The 15,654-nt window shown below is 38.1% G+C and overlaps 5 protein-coding genes across 5 annotated transcripts; 3 read left to right on the forward strand and 2 right to left on the reverse strand.

Moving 5' to 3' along the window:
- Positions 1-3,300, forward strand: PCYB_141550 (hypothetical protein; the record flags this gene model as incomplete). The annotated part of the gene is made up of 2 exons (XM_004224626.1): positions 1-2,052; positions 2,329-3,300. 2 exons carry the CDS (start codon positions 1-3, stop codon positions 3,298-3,300), a joined length of 3,024 nt encoding a protein of 1,007 aa, XP_004224674.1.
- A 1,472-nt stretch (positions 3,301-4,772) lies between these two features.
- On the forward strand, positions 4,773-5,135 carry PCYB_141560 (hypothetical protein; the record flags this gene model as incomplete). Its single annotated transcript, XM_004224627.1, has 1 exon — positions 4,773-5,135. A coding segment is annotated over one exon (363 nt), but the record flags the coding sequence as incomplete, so codon positions are not given.
- Positions 5,136-6,198: 1,063 nt separating this feature from the next.
- PCYB_141570 (hypothetical protein) lies at positions 6,199-7,611 on the reverse strand (the record flags this gene model as incomplete). Its single annotated transcript, XM_004224628.1, has 1 exon — positions 6,199-7,611. A coding segment is annotated over one exon (1,413 nt), but the record flags the coding sequence as incomplete, so codon positions are not given.
- Positions 7,612-9,878: 2,267 nt separating this feature from the next.
- On the forward strand, positions 9,879-13,010 carry PCYB_141580 (hypothetical protein; the record flags this gene model as incomplete). The annotated part of the gene is made up of 5 exons (XM_004224629.1): positions 9,879-10,329; positions 10,603-12,264; positions 12,366-12,573; positions 12,720-12,781; positions 12,903-13,010. Exons 1-5 carry the CDS (start codon positions 10,108-10,110, stop codon positions 13,008-13,010), a joined length of 2,262 nt encoding a protein of 753 aa, XP_004224677.1. The 5' UTR covers positions 9,879-10,107.
- A 941-nt stretch (positions 13,011-13,951) lies between these two features.
- PCYB_141590 (26S proteasome regulatory subunit) lies at positions 13,952-15,133 on the reverse strand (the record flags this gene model as incomplete). The annotated part of the gene is made up of 1 exon (XM_004224630.1): positions 13,952-15,133. The coding sequence occupies one exon, from the start codon at positions 15,131-15,133 to the stop codon at positions 13,952-13,954; it is 1,182 nt and encodes a 393-aa protein (XP_004224678.1).
- Positions 15,134-15,654: the final 521 nt, after the last annotated feature.

Here is a 15,654-nt window from a genome sequence, read left to right on the forward strand (position 1 = left end):
ATGAGGGCCAAAAAATATAGCACCTTGAAATACAACATATTTGTTAAGGGACTCAAAAATGTAGACAACGCGACAGAGGGAAGAAACACTTCTTTTCCAAGCGAGGAACCCATTATGATCAATAACAACGTGAATAGTAAAAAAAGTCAACATGCAGAAAACAATGAAAAGTTCTACTGTGACGATTTGCTGCAAATATACGAACATAGATACCTTCGCCATATTTTTAAAAACATCAAAAATGTACCTTCTCACAAGGGAATAAAAACGATTAGTAATGCAGCTTACGTGCAAGGTCAAAATCCGTGTAACTCAGGAGAGCACCAGTTAAGCAACGGGACAAAGGACAATAACCTGGACAAATCAGAAGCTGGAATTAACGATCATCATAGTAGGAATCATATACACAATCGTGATGACGGAAAATATGGCAAGAATACCGTTTTGAAGAGGAACTTAAATGAAGAAAGCACCCCTCCTGGAAATTTCACACATTCTCGTCATTACAGTTCGTGTGATGCCAACGGGGTTAATAATGCTAATGTAAAAAGTAGCACCGCGGATGATGCTGTCAGCCAGCTCGGCAGTGCCCTCGTCAAAGGTGACAATGCGACTGAGTTGACTGAACAAAATAGGCACTTTTACTCCAGACACATAAAGGACACCCGTAGGAGCGACAATTTTGGGGGAGAAAAAATACCAAATGATCGTCAGCCCGACTCTAGAGAAATGGGGAACAGTTGGGGGCAGAACACGGAAAAGGAAAATAAAAATAATCTGAACTATTCGAAAGTTCGCAAACATAGTTATAAAGACGCGTCTCAAATTGAGCTTCTTCAAAATGGGATACACAAAAAAATCGAAACGTTAAGTAGTGCGAACTGTGAAAGGGGAGAATCCCTTGTGGCACCCCTAACACGAAACAAACCTGAAAAGAGTGGGAACTCCTGGGAAGAAGACGACAATCCAACATGCCTCCTACCCAACATCATACAGGCAAAAAAGGAAGGAGAGGAGAAAATCCAAAACGGCCCCAACGCAACGGAAAAACTCATTAAAAATATCCTAATTAAGGAATTAAAAAATGAAATCTATTATAGCATTATCAAAATGGAAGGAGATGGAGAAGGTGAAGAAGACGGAGAAGTTGAAGAAGATGAAGAAGATGGAGAAGATGGAGAAGTTGGAGAAGATGGGGAAGGTGAAGAAGATGGAGAAAATGAAGAAGTTGAAGAAGTTGAAGAAGATGAAGAAGTTGAAGAAGATGAAGAAGTTGAAGAAGATGAAGATGGAGAAGATGGAAAAGATGGAGAAGTTGAAGAAGATGGAGAAAATGGAAAAGATGGAGAAGTTGAAGAAGATAGAAAAGATGGGGAAGGTGAAGAAGATGGAGAAGATGTAGAAGTTGGAAAAGATGGAAAAGATGGAGAAGTTGAAGAAGATGGAGAAGATGGAGAAGTATCCCGCAAATATAAACGTAGACAATCACGAAAAGGGACAACCTACAAATTGGGGAGTAACAATCGGTTTGAAACACCCAGGCGCGGAAACCACCTCTTTGAGAGCTCCCCTCCCTCCTTTAAACTTAACACTTCTAGCAGTGATAAACACGAAACGACCGACACACAAAACATACCTGAAACGGAGGCCATCGATGAAAAGCCCCTCAAAAGGGACAACAAAGTGGAACACAAGGGTAAACAAAAAAAGGTATTAAAACAAGAAGGCAATAAAATACCACTAAGTGCTAGCCAAAAAAAAAGCGAAAATGAAGAAAAAACGGGAAATAAAAACTGTGCAAACTTAAAGAAAGTAGACATTAATAGGGAAGAAAAACAAATCAACCTTTTGAAAAGTAGTACAACTAATGGACATGTTCCAAATGAGGAAAAACGTCAACTTAGAGATGCCCCTAAAAGCACAACAAATGTAAGAACCCCCAAATTGGTCATCCACAAAATCGATAGGGAAAATTCGAAGGAATACATTTCCATAAAAATTGAAAATAAACCGAGCGCAATCAAAAAATGCACACTGGAAAAAACCAGCAAGGTGGAAAAACCAAATAGAGAGAAAAAAAAAGTACATAGTGGCAAGAGGGGACTTACGCAAAGCTTGACACCGGAAGGTGCACAAAAGAGCGCGGTTAAGCAAAGTACTGACGATCGGTGGGGTGGTGCCAAAAGGAGTAGCAGCACGGAGGGAAAATCAAAGTGCGCTCAAAATTGTGCGCCAACCCCACCACCAAATTGCCCACCAAATGAGCCAAATTCCGCACCCACGTGGACCACTTGGCGCGCCCGTCTATTTCCCCTCTTTCGAATTCAGAAGAATCGAATTTACGCAGATAAAAACAGTAGAGAATACACCACCTTGACGGACCACATAAACGACATTATTTGCAAAATATTTAAGACGCAAAAGAGACTCCTCATTTTTCATACCATCGTCTACTCCGTGAATGTCCTACTTTTTTATGCCTTACTACAGAGGGACTTACTGATCAATCAGGAGAGTAGCAGCAACACAAAAGGAATACTGTGTATTCTCTATATCCTCATTGCAGAATTGTACATACTATTTTTAAACAACGCTTTTTATTTTTTTTTCAAAAATCAGATCAAAAACGTCATTTTTTCCCTAGACAGGGTTAATTTAATACATATCATGAGCAAACTATTTCCACAGTACTCCTCCTTTTTTAAGAAGCAATTTTCCGTGCATGAAAAAAATGGAAATTCATTTTGCAACGAGTTGGAAGGTCACCAAAGGGGGAGACACAATGAGAAAGCTTTAACAGCCGCGGAGCACTTTTCGAATGCGTATAACAATTGGTCCATTCAAAAAAAAAAAAAATTCTCTGTACGATTTGCGGACGATGAAATACTTGACAACCCCCAAAATGGCCATCACAATGTGACAAACCCAAAAAATGATCAGGCGCGATATGCACACCACAGCGGAGAAGGTAACACGAAAAAAAATGCACCGATGATGGATGGGGAAAACTTAGTTCTTTTACGAAGCATGAGAGGAGCTTTCACTCATTCGCCTTTTAAAGCGTCTAACGCGAGCCCGTATGGAACAGATTCGAAACAAACACAACCGGGTAACAGTTTAACAGGACAAGGAAATTATCCGCGTTCATTTGAACAAGCTGGACAAAATGACAAAATAAAATACTCCGCCTTGGGGGAAGCACAAACGAATAAGTCTACAGAGAATGAAAAAATAACCAATCTCACAGTTTTCATACTAAATGAACAAAAAAAAAGCATTCCGAATCGATTTTTTTTTTAAAATTAAGAAAATACTTCAACTTGCTAATAATTTTGTTTGCTTCTTTGCTAATACACACCACCATCTTTCGTGAAAAAAAAGATCCATTCCATTTCCACGTAAAAGCCAATCTGTTTTTTTTTTTTTTCGTATCTTTTATCATTCTCCTCCAAGTTCTCATTTCCATAATGGCAGAAATTGAGGAAATTTTTATTCAGAAAATGAAAATCTTTTTAAACAAAAGGGTTACATTTTTGGATTATCAGTTGGCTATGTATCTCGGTCTGCAATATTAGTTTATCCGAGTGACGTGGCGGTTCTTCCCGTTGGGAGTGCAGCTGTGGAGGCACATCATCAGACGTGGCAACGCGGCATTGCGACATCGCGGCATCGCGGCATCGCGGCATCGCGGAAGCGTTCCTCGCAACTTCATAGCGGGGAATAAAGTAACGAAGATGCAGAAGGAGTGTGTAAGCATAAGGACCAGGGGACCGCTTCCGAAATTGTCAAGCGGATGCTAACCGTGTTGGGGGAAGCATCTATTTGGGCAAGATGATCACAAAAAGGAGGGCATAAATATGTGTACGTACGTATGTATGTGTATGCAAGTGCGCACTCCCCTTGCCCCTCCGGCACAATTACTCGCACTTTCGCCCATATCACATCTAAACATTTTCGGGGGGGCCCCCTCCAACGAACCGCCCCCGCAGTTTTGAAGAACCTGTCACACACATGTTTCTGAAAGAATGAGGCGCATGGAGCGCAAAATGCATATGTACTTGTATACGCGCAAATGACGCGAAGATGCTGTTTTTAAGTTTTCTTCCTTTTTTTCTTTTTTTGGTTTCCCATTTTTAGGCATCTTCTCAATGTACTTGTACATCCCCTGGTTTATTCATACTTCCCCCATTTTTTGGCACACAGTTTATGAAGTGATACCTATCCGTTGCTTTTATTGCAAATGGCGGATAAATTTTTTCCCTGTGGAAATACGCAATAGCGATATTTTAGCTCTGCGACGAAGTTAATTTTTTTTTTTTTCTTTTTTTTGTACTTTAAAAAAGGTTATTTGCTTATTTAAAAAAAACACATGTGTACGATCTGATTTGTGTTCCTTTTTTTTTGACTGTTGAGAAAGGAAAGTATACGTGTTCACCTCTTAATTGTACATGGGCAAATTTTTTTTTTTTCCCATTTTTGCCATTCTTTGTATGAGCCAATTTGCCCCACTGAGCGATGAAACGCCCTCTTGCGGCAGAACAACGCAGAATGCACGATTGGCTAAAATATCACCCATGTATGAATTAACATACAGGCGAAAAAGAGAATGCTGATTACGTGTGCTACCTCCCCTTTACCCCCTCTATGATAAGCAGAAAACAAAAAAAAAAGGAACGCATTATTTTTTTCCACCCCCCTTACGCAACAACTGGTACTGAATCATGTATATGCCATTTTTTAACATACTAACAAAAAACGCTTTATTTTTTAAGACACCTCTTGGGGCAAAAAATAAAAAATTATGCAACTTTGTCAAATGTACAATTAGCACAAACTTGATAACGGAGAAAATAGAACCAAGACAGAACACACAACTGAAATTACAGCAAATTGACCGCTTAGATAACATCATACGTAGTGTGCAAGCGGAAGAAGCTGTAAATAAAGGTGCCTCCCTAACCATATACAGCCTGCCTAACAATTCCTCATTCATGCTAACTAGGAATGTATGCAAAGAAGATAATTTCAGAAAGGTGCTTTATTTTAAGTGGAAAGCCAGGAAGTCATATAAAAAGAGGGTTATGAATTTACCCTCCACTAAGTCACGAAGAAGATACGCACAAAAGAATAGGTGAGACGAGGGGAAGACAGATACAGCACTGTATAAACAATTCTAACTCGGAAGGAGGGGAAAACTCCATTTCGGTGAGCTACACCCATGTGCAGTCGGCGATACGGACAAATTGGATATACTTACGGTTCATTGCCCCTGTTCCTAGAGGCATACTGCTCCACATAACTGCATAAAAACAAAGAAGTTTCATTTTAATAACTGCCAGTGTGTTAATAAGTCGTTACTATAAAAAAAAAAAATTTTATTTACCCACTCGAATGCATATGCATATGTGCACCACTTACACTTATTTGTAGGACGTTCTTTTTAAAAGATCTTTCACGTTGTGTAAATAATGCAGAACATATACACATTCGCGTTTGTGCTTCATTAATAAGCAGGAACGAACCATAACCCATGCATGTATGTACACGCGCATGGTGATGCAAATACGCATAAAAAATAACAATAAACTATAAAAGCAATAAAGTTAATTTTTAAAATATTTTTGGTAAAGCATGAATATGCCATGACACGACCTTTCTGATAGACACACATCGAAAAAAAGGGTGTTTCTCAGAAAAGCTAGATTCAGATTGGTTGGCCAAATGGCCGCCTTTCCGATAAGTGATTAGACTTAATATTATATATTGCACGTTATACACATATATAATATTTCCACACATTCTAGTGCGTGTTTAATGAATGGCGCGTCTTCCCTATCGATCGCTCCTTTTTTATCTTCAAAATATTTGCAAAAATGCACCACACGCTCAATTTAATTCGTACATACGTATTTTGCGTTATGTTGCCAACTTTTGTGAGAATGCGATACGCACTACATCCGTGCTGATGCGATACCACTTCTCTGGATAAGCCGCACCTTTTGTTGGCTTCAAGCTGTTTGCTTCTTTGCCAAATGGAAGCCTATCCACTCATCACCACTTCCTACCACTCATCACCACTTCCTACCACTTATCACCACTTCCTACCACTCATCACCACTTCCTACCACTTATCACCACTTCCTACCACTCATCGCAACTGCTTACCACCTCGCACCCCCGCTAAAAAGAAAGGGAACTCATCTTGGAGCGCATGGGGATGTAGTATAGAAAATCGAAAATGCTGAACCCCTTTATAATCCTCTTCACGATTAAGTCATATTCTTTCTTTGAAGACTCGTATATATTCGCGTGTCGCCCGTTCTTAAATATGTAAATATTTTTGAGGGGCAATAATCTATTTTCCTTCACCTCTTGGGATAGTATATTCAGCAGGGAAATGTTATCATTGAAGGAGTGCAAAATGTATATGTTCGCAGGGTTGATGTTATTCTCATTAACCAATTTGTTGAAGTCGAAATCGTACAGGTGTCCCTTCAGTTGGTTGTTCAGTAACCACATAAAAAAGGAAATAAAATAACTCAACACTGTCTTCTTGTCATACAAATTATTCATGTCAACATTGCCTTTCATTTTTTCTTCATTTATTTTTTTCTGGATATCATGGATATTAAAATGAATGTTAATTGTTCTGTGAAGATTCAATATGGGGGAGTCAAATATGTACTTGTCTATATAAATAACGTCCTCCTCTGCATTTTTTTTCTCACTGTTGTACGGAATAATATTGTTGATAAATTTCTGCTTAGACTTGCTAACAATTTTGTTTTTATAATGTTTGGACAGAAGCAAAACAAGAAGGTTGGTCGACGATTGTGTGTACACATTTACATCATTTAATGCCATTTTATCTTTGAAATATGTTAAAATGTTGTATATATCTTCTACTCCCTTTTCGTTGAAGCTTTTCATATCTGGAATAAATATATTCGTATCATGATGCACATTTAATTTTTTTAAAATATTTAAAAAGAATAAACATGCTTGCCTATTGCTATTATATCCATGTAGCAGTAAAAATAACTTGTTGCTTTTTTTGTTTGACTTAATTAACCAACCTTTTATTTTTCTCCCACTGGGTATTTCCACCTCTTCGTACTTCAAATTGTACATAGCGGGTGAGGCATTTTCAGACAAATTGTAATTGTTCAACACATAGGGATCGTTAATTTGCGACACTAAGGTGTCGCAATTAATGTTTATCAAATATAGAAGGAAAAAAATGAAATACTTTTTTAAAAACACATTTTTGATGTATAAAAATAGCTTATTAATAACATCGTGGAATGTTTTGTTCAGTATATCCTTACTCGTGTTTAAACATTTAAATATTTCACTTTTCATTATCTGGGTGTTTGAGTCATACAAGGCATCTTGTATGTATTTATAACACTTGTTCTTCTTGCCATTCTTCTCAATGTACNAAAAAAAATAGTTATTTAATTTGTTTCCTTTTCTGTATAGTACTGAAAGTCTGCTTTTTAGCGCCCTGTTAATGTCAAATATGGCTGAATCATTTGTGTATATTTTAACACCGAAATTTTCCTCAAAAAAAAATATCACTAAACAAAAAAGTATGACCAATAATTTCATCTTCCAAAGAGAATTTTCGAACAAACAGACAGGAAAAAAAAAAACTACAAATTTTAGTCACACATGTAACCCAAAACCAAAAAAAAAAAAAAAAAAAAAAAAAAAGAATTAACAGGTAGCGTTACGTTATACAATCTTTCCTTTCACTCATGCGAAGTTAGAAAAACTGGAGAAAGCATACTTGTCAAAAGAATTCATTTTACGAAAAGCATCCTGTATTATTTTTCTTGCAACAAAAGAGCGTGGGAATGGAAAAGAAAGACAATAAAGTTTGCAACTGCTATTATCATCATAAACAATAATAAAAAGGTGAAGGTGTAGTTGCAGGAGGGAGGGTCATAAAAATAGGCTAATACGTTTCAAGCGATATGTTCCCGCATTTTCACAAGTGTTCGCATGTACATAGGTAGGCTCATACGTAAACGCGCAAAAGGTGTAAAACTGGTTAAAAGGCACAAAAAGGCGAGCGTTCACACGTGACATACGGGGTGTACATAAAAATGCACGCAAACATATGCTTTGCGCGTACTCACATTACCACACGCGTAGGCACAGGCACGTAGGCAAGCACACGGCTTTATACGCTCACGTACGCCATAAGGGGCACAGTATTCGTGAACCATCAAAAGGTACACGCATACTTATGACAAGTTATTCTGAACAAACAGGTTGGCTTTCTTCCGCGTGTGTGGGGGGATAAGCTTAATTACTTGCGTTCAGTTATATTAGAGAAAAATAAAAAGAAAATACACTTTAAGGGATGTATAAAAAAAAAGAAAAGAAAATATAGTGAATAAATAAACGCACAATATCGTAATATGGCATTGGTACGACTAAATTTATTTCACTGAATGTTTTTCAATTAAAAATAAAAATGAAACAAATGTTAAGAAAAAAAAAAAAAAGAGATTGATTGCAAACTGTAATCATTTAAACCATTTTTAGGTAACCATTTAAGCTTCTTTAAAAAGGAATGTGCATACGCGTGAATCAGAACTTTTTTAATGTAACGACCTCTAGGGGCGAGGTTGGGAACATAAAAGAATAAGCGAACGTGCGAAGTGGCAAACGTGTAAAAAGCCCAATAGGATAAAGAAATAATTGAACAACCAAGTGAAAGAAATGCTTAAATAAAATTCCGAAATCAAACGCTTAAAAAATGCCGAAACAAAACGCTTAAAAAAATGCCGAAACAAAACGCTTAAAAAATGCCGAAACAAAACGCTTAAAAAAATGCGTGACGTTCAAAGATAGCCTTTTTAATGGTGTGTTATACTTTTTAAACGTATTTTCCTTTTTCAATTTTTTTTTTACGAATTAACAAGGTCCCACACAAAAATCTGTTCAGTTTAAAAAGGTGAAAAAACGCGCAGCTAAGAATAAAACAAGACAACGTATATGCAAACGGTTAAACATGTGCACATAACATTATTTCGCACATGCGACGAAATTCTTCCCGCACCACTGTGATAAGCAACTTCGCACGTTCGTAATTTCGCACTCCAGAAAAATTCAATTTTACATATATGCAATGTACCAACTGATGGAGACTCGCAAAATATGCATGTAGCATATGACTTTTTTTTGGCGGCCAATTGGAGAATGAAGGAAGCTATTTACTTGTGCGCATTTGCGATAATGGCAACTGTTGCGAGTCCTCATCGCGATTGTACACCTTTTTAGTGCTCCTCATATTTTACCTTGCGCGGTTTTCTTGTGCCAAAGCAAAAGATGTGCATATGAGTCATACACGCAGTTAGCAAGCAGCGTCCCCCCAATTGGTAAATATTTATAAAAACATCACATGTGATATAAACACACGTTTTGGCAGATTTCTTACATTTTTCGTGAAACTACACACCCTGTCATGGAAAAAAAAAAGAAGGATTATTTTACAGCTAGGCGACACATCAAACACTTCCACAGCAACAAATGCAGTTGTTGTACATCCCTCATGTCGTAAAAATTAAAATGCCAGCTTTGCCTTGCACAGACTATATTACAGCTTTGAAAGGTATACAAAGGCACAAATTATGGTACATGTTCCAGGAAGAGAACTTTTTTTTTTCTTCATAAAATTAGTGAATAACAATGCTCAATATGGCCGCTAAAAATGTACAACATGGAGGTAATCACATTTCATGATTAATTAGGATCTGTTACTTGCTATATGTACTCCCATTTTCGGTTCATTTTGCCGTTATTTTATTTTTCTTTTATTTTTTTTTCCCTTGTTGACAATTCGATGTGGTACGGTTAGTGCTTTTAAAACAGTGAATCTTTTAACTGGGTATCCCCGTGCATAACTTTCCCTTTGAGGTCCCTAATGTGCCATCTGTTTATGCCTGAGCAAGCTGACACAGTTCATGATATGCGGGGCTGCTGGAATTTGTGTACACGTGGTCATCGCGCCGCAACTTGGGGAAAACCCCAAACCATTTCTCCTTATCGGCCCCTTCACAACAGTGGGCTAAACCCGCCACACGCAAACGACAAATGAGACACACAATGCATCATTTAAATTGCCTTAAGTTTTCAACTCGCCATCATTTCAAAAGCGTAATATTCCACCAGCATATTTCCAAAAGAAAAATTAGTGACACGTGTGAAAGTAAAATAATCACACTTACCAAAAGTAAAGAGTATGACCATTTGAAAATTTACAGGAGTAATATTTACAATGGCTTATACGAGAATCAAATTTTACAAGGAGTCAAAGTTAGTATTCCATGGCGAACAAGCCAATAAATAAATGTCCACAGTTGTATTTATTTAGTTCACTCTGTTTTATGTGGTCTAAAAAATGACACTACAATGTTTGCGATATGTCCCGTTTTTTGTGCAGTCGGTGTGTGTTTCTGCTCCTATGGAGAGACCTCCCTACATAGATAAAAGTATAAGCCTGGTGTGCAATTGTGCCCTTGCTAGTATTATACCTACCGATTTGCACACATGCTCCCATGCACATATCAACATTTTTCTGCATGACAGGTACACAGAGTCGACCCTGAGGGGTACGGAGAAATAGCGATATACTCAGCAAGGCAACACTTTTTGTTTTTCTTAAAATTCTTTTTATTAATTCCAGACGAGCAAGTCAATTTAAAAGTTCTGGACATAAATAAAAAGAAAAAAAAAACAACCTTCCAAGTGCTATGCAAAACGAGAAAGAGCAAATACGAAATTGTGCCCCGGTGTGAATACTTTTCCAAATGTGGGGGGTGTATATATCAACATATCGACTACAAATTTGAACGGAAATTAAAAAAAAATCTCTTGATTAGTTTGTGTGAAAAGTATAACATAAATGTGTTAGCTAGTGGAAAAGATTACCTACAAAATGATCACTACTTTTGTGAGGAGGATCAACAGGATGAGGAAGACCAGCTCGAGATTTCCCAAATAAAGAGGGAGTATACATCTTCCGACTTGGAAGAGGAAGACAGAGCTGCTCAAACGAATAGTAGAAGTGGCAGTTGCACCACTCGGGGCCGCAACCCTGATCAAGCAAGCTCCATACCGAGTCACGAAAGCAGCCGCGAACATGGGGACAGCCCTAAGGCTAAGCGTGCGAACTGCGCAAGGATGTACGATTTTTTATTTTCAAACGATTACCATTACAGAAATAAATCCTCCATAAACTTATCCGTAACTGACAGTTTATCAATCGGCTTCTACAAAAGGCGCAGCTACGAAATTTGTGACGTAGACAAATGTCACATTCACGATGAACATATACAAAATGTGTATGAACAAATTAAAAAGGAAATATTAGACAATTTTAAAAAAAATTATATTTACGTATTTAACAAAATAAATAACAGTGGCTACCTAAAAAGTGTAGACATAAAACTGAGCAAGCACAACTCTGAGCACCAAATTTTAGTGAGCTTTATTGGCTTTTCGCTAAATGACAAGGCAAAAAAAGCTCTCACAAAAATTTCCCTCCACTTAGCCTCTAAAAATACATCCATTAAAGGCATCCTATACAACGTCGAAACGAATAAATTAAAACAAAACAGAAATCAAGTCATTTTATACGGCCAAAATTACATCTATCATTCCTGTGGGGGGTATACCTATAAATTAGGAGCCAACACCTTTTTCCAGCCAAATCAGCACCTAAACGAATGCATCGTACAGATCATTCTTAAATTAGTGAAGAGTTACAAAATAAATGCCAAACAATCTTGCGTGTATGACCTTTTCTGTGGGATTGGTTTTTATTCCCTCCCTCTTTCTGACCTATTCGGCCAAGTTATCAGTATAGATTACTCCATAGATAATATAAAAAACTTAGAAGAAAACGTAAAAATGAATAACGTGAAAAACGTAAAATGCTTCAATTTGAATTTGTTTAACCTGCACAGTTTGAGGCAAATCAACCTTCACATCAGGAGGTACATTGTCAATTTGGTCAAACAGAAAAATTATGACGTGTATTACCTCTTGAAGGAGAAGCTTCATTCCACGTACGTATCAGCAGACAGTGAAGGGGCCCTTGTGGAGAACTTGCAGGTTATAGGAGCATTGGGGGGGAAGGGCTGTAGCTGCGCCCGAGGCTGTTTTCGAGGCTGCATTCGAGGCTGTCTTCGAGACTGCGATCGAGGCTGTTTTCAAGCCTGTGTTGTGTCCGTGTGTCTACCTATGGTCGTACGTCTGCCCCTTCTTTGTCTTATCTGTGTGTTCAGAAAACAAAAAAAAAATGCCGCACAATTCGCTCATGTCACATCTCTTTCCTCTTTCACACTCAGGTTCACTCCCCTTATAGCAGCTTGCCAAATTTCATTTATGAACATTTAAACGAATGGCCCTCCAAAGAGGCGAACGGAAATGTATGCAACAGTTTGGCCAAAAATGGCCACACAGATTATGATGACCATGTTTTGCAAAATGCACAGGATGGAAAATTTCCGACGGTGGATTCGAACAAAGTAGACGAAGATTCCTACTCGTCTAGAGGTAAAAAAAAAAACAGGAAAAAGAATGGGAAAAGCTATTCACGCTAGAGCGAATGGGGATACTGTGGGGGGGCAGAAAAAGAGATATACTTCACGCCTACAATTATTCCACCTCCCTTTTTTTAACCCTTTTACTTTCCCTCGCAGAATTTGTCATTCCAGTCCCCGACTTAGTGATCATTAACCCTCCGCGGAAGGGGTGCGAAAAAGTAAGAAATAAAGGGGGGGCACAGAAGGATGCAGCAAAGCAGCGTAACGAATTCGCCAACCCGTTACGGCACCAACTGCGCAACGCCAACATGTTTCCATTTTCCCGCGCACACATGACAGGTATTCAGAAGATGGCTACGGGGGCTCTGCTGTCGGTACATCATCTACATATCATGCAATGCGAACAGCCAGTTTCGGGACATCAACCATTTGACCAACTTGGGGTAGGCGAATTGTTCGTTTAGCAATAGCACACAAGGCATTTCACATATTGTTTTACTTCATCCTTTTTTTTATGCGTACCTTTCACCGCTCAGCTACATGGTCAAAGAAATCATTCCACTGGATACGTTCCCACGAACTCCGCATTTCGAGACAGTTGCTATGTTAGAGTTCGATTTTAATCGAGTAAGGAAAAAAAAAAAAAGGCCTTATCTTAACCGAGTTGTATGGCTGATGCGCAATGATGTGTCTTTCGATTAATATATGCATATGATTGTGCCTATCCAATCGCGTGTGTGCATACTCATCATCACACGTGTACACAACACATTTGCAAAATTTTTTTTTTTTTCTTTTTCTAGACGGTAGACAATGAACAAAGGCAGATAATGGAATTTGAACTGAACGAAATCAAAAGCAATAAAAAAAAAAAAAAGTAAAAAAAAGGGTCAAATTTTTCAATTTTTTAAAACTGTGCTTATACGCGTCTGCATGTGTATATGTAACATATATGCACAAGCGTATACGTATACATATGCAAAAAATATACATTAATTGAAGTTTGGGGGAAACAAAGAATTGTTTAATTGATGCATAAAATAAACGTATTTGTCTATCGTTATAAAAAAATAAAAAAAAAGGAATAACATATGGGGCATTTGTACAGGAACTTATGCATGATGGTTTTGTGGGGTATACATACGACGTTTTTTTTTTTTTTTTTTTTTTTTTTCCTTTCTTTCCTTCTTTCCTTTCGTTTTGAAAAAATTTTTGTGCATGTAAATACTGCCGACTTGACAACATGGTGTAACTGCAGCGCCGTGTTGAAATTACTCCGTTACAATTTTGTCACCATTTGTCGCCACACATTACAAGCTGGTGTAACTCCGTTTATCTCTCCCGCTTGCCCCACCTATCAATCCTTCCAGACGGCGGACATGCACCTCCTAAATCTTTTCGTACTCTATTTTACCCTCCAACTTCTTGGCCTCATTAATCTTTCGAGCAGCCTTGTAAAAATCCTCCTCAATGACGTAATCGCGCATAGACCGGATCGCAAACATGCCTGCTTCTGTACAGACATTTCTAAGGTCAGCTCCATTGAAGCCGTCACACAATCTACAAACCGATTCGTAGTCTATATCCCCCAGTTTGGTCATTTTATTGGCATGAATTTTTAAAATTTCAATTCTGGCAGTCTCGTTCGGTAGAGGAATTTCAATTTTTCTATCTAATCTACCAGGTCTAATTAACGCTGGGTCTAGTACATCTGGTCTGTTGGTAGCCATAATAATTTTGACATTTCCTAATTCTTCAAAACCGTCTAAATGATTTAATAACTCCATGAGCGTTCTTTGAATTTCTCTGTCTGCGGAGGTACCCTGAGAAAATCTTCTACCTCCTATGGCATCAATTTCGTCCATAAAAATGATACACGGTTGGTGTTCTTTTGCATAGGTGAACATTTCTCTAATAATTCTTGCACTTTCACCGATATACTTATCTACAATAGCTGAGACTACTATTCTCATAAAATTACAATTAATGTTTGACGCCATAGCCCTGGCTAGTAGGGTTTTCCCTGTACCTGGTGGACCGTACAGTAGCACCCCTTTAGGTGTTTTAATTCCTACCCTCTTAAATAAAAAGGGGTTAAGTATTGGTAACTCCACCACTTCCCTCATTTGTCTTATTTGTTCACTTAATCCTCCTATTTGATTGTAGTTCACTTTATTTTTGCTATTTTCACTTTTATCTATATCACTAATCATGTTAAATACTAATGGGTCTACTTCACATGGCAATCTTTTCATAACTGTCAGTGTAGTCATGTCTAATGACACCCTCGTGCCTATGGCTAATTTCGATTTATCTATTTTGGATTTACATCCTACCACATATCTAGGCCCACTTGATGCCTTCACAATAAATTTCTCATCTTCTAACTGCTTTAGCACTTGGCCTATTATTTGGCCTACACTTTGCAGTGCCTTCAAGTTATCTTCTGTCTTTTCATATATTTTATTTTGCTCTTTTATATCTAATCTGAGATTCTTTACTTGGCTTTCGATTTCCCTGTGCTCTATCACTTTCTTTACGTACAGTTTGATGCTTTCTTTGTTATCCATTCTGACTGCGGGGGAGCGGGAGCAGCGGGACGGTGTGTAAAACGTACAATGGCCTCTTTTGGTGGGTTAGGATACGACCACTGAGCAAATGCCTTGTAACATGCCCCAAAATATGCAGCTTTCGCACGCCATGCGATGGTGCAAAGGAGTCGGCACAAATGGCTACTCAAGGCATACAAACTTTATGCGAAACGTGGGGCGCATACATGTAAGTAATCTTTCCGCTCTAACCTCATAACTTCATTGATTGTTTCTCCTCTTTCACATTTGTGTGCCTCCTTATTGTATAAAGGCAAAAAGGTGGTGTGTGTGTGTGGGGGGGAACTCCAGCGCAGGGGGGGTTCTTTTGCTGTGTGGTGGTAACGTTTATACTATTGCAAATGTGCTTCCGTTATGGACCCCTCGTTCGTTTCTCCCTATGGCTTCTCTTCCCCTTTTCCTCCTTGCCTTTTTTCCTTTTTGCCTCCTTCTCTTTTATCTCTTGCTAATCCTTACTGCTTATTTTTGGTTCTCTTTTTTTC

Source organism: Plasmodium cynomolgi, chromosome 14 (genome assembly GCF_000321355.1).
Source record: "Plasmodium cynomolgi strain B DNA, chromosome 14, whole genome shotgun sequence".
Taxonomy (NCBI): Eukaryota; Apicomplexa; class Aconoidasida; order Haemosporida; family Plasmodiidae; genus Plasmodium; species Plasmodium cynomolgi.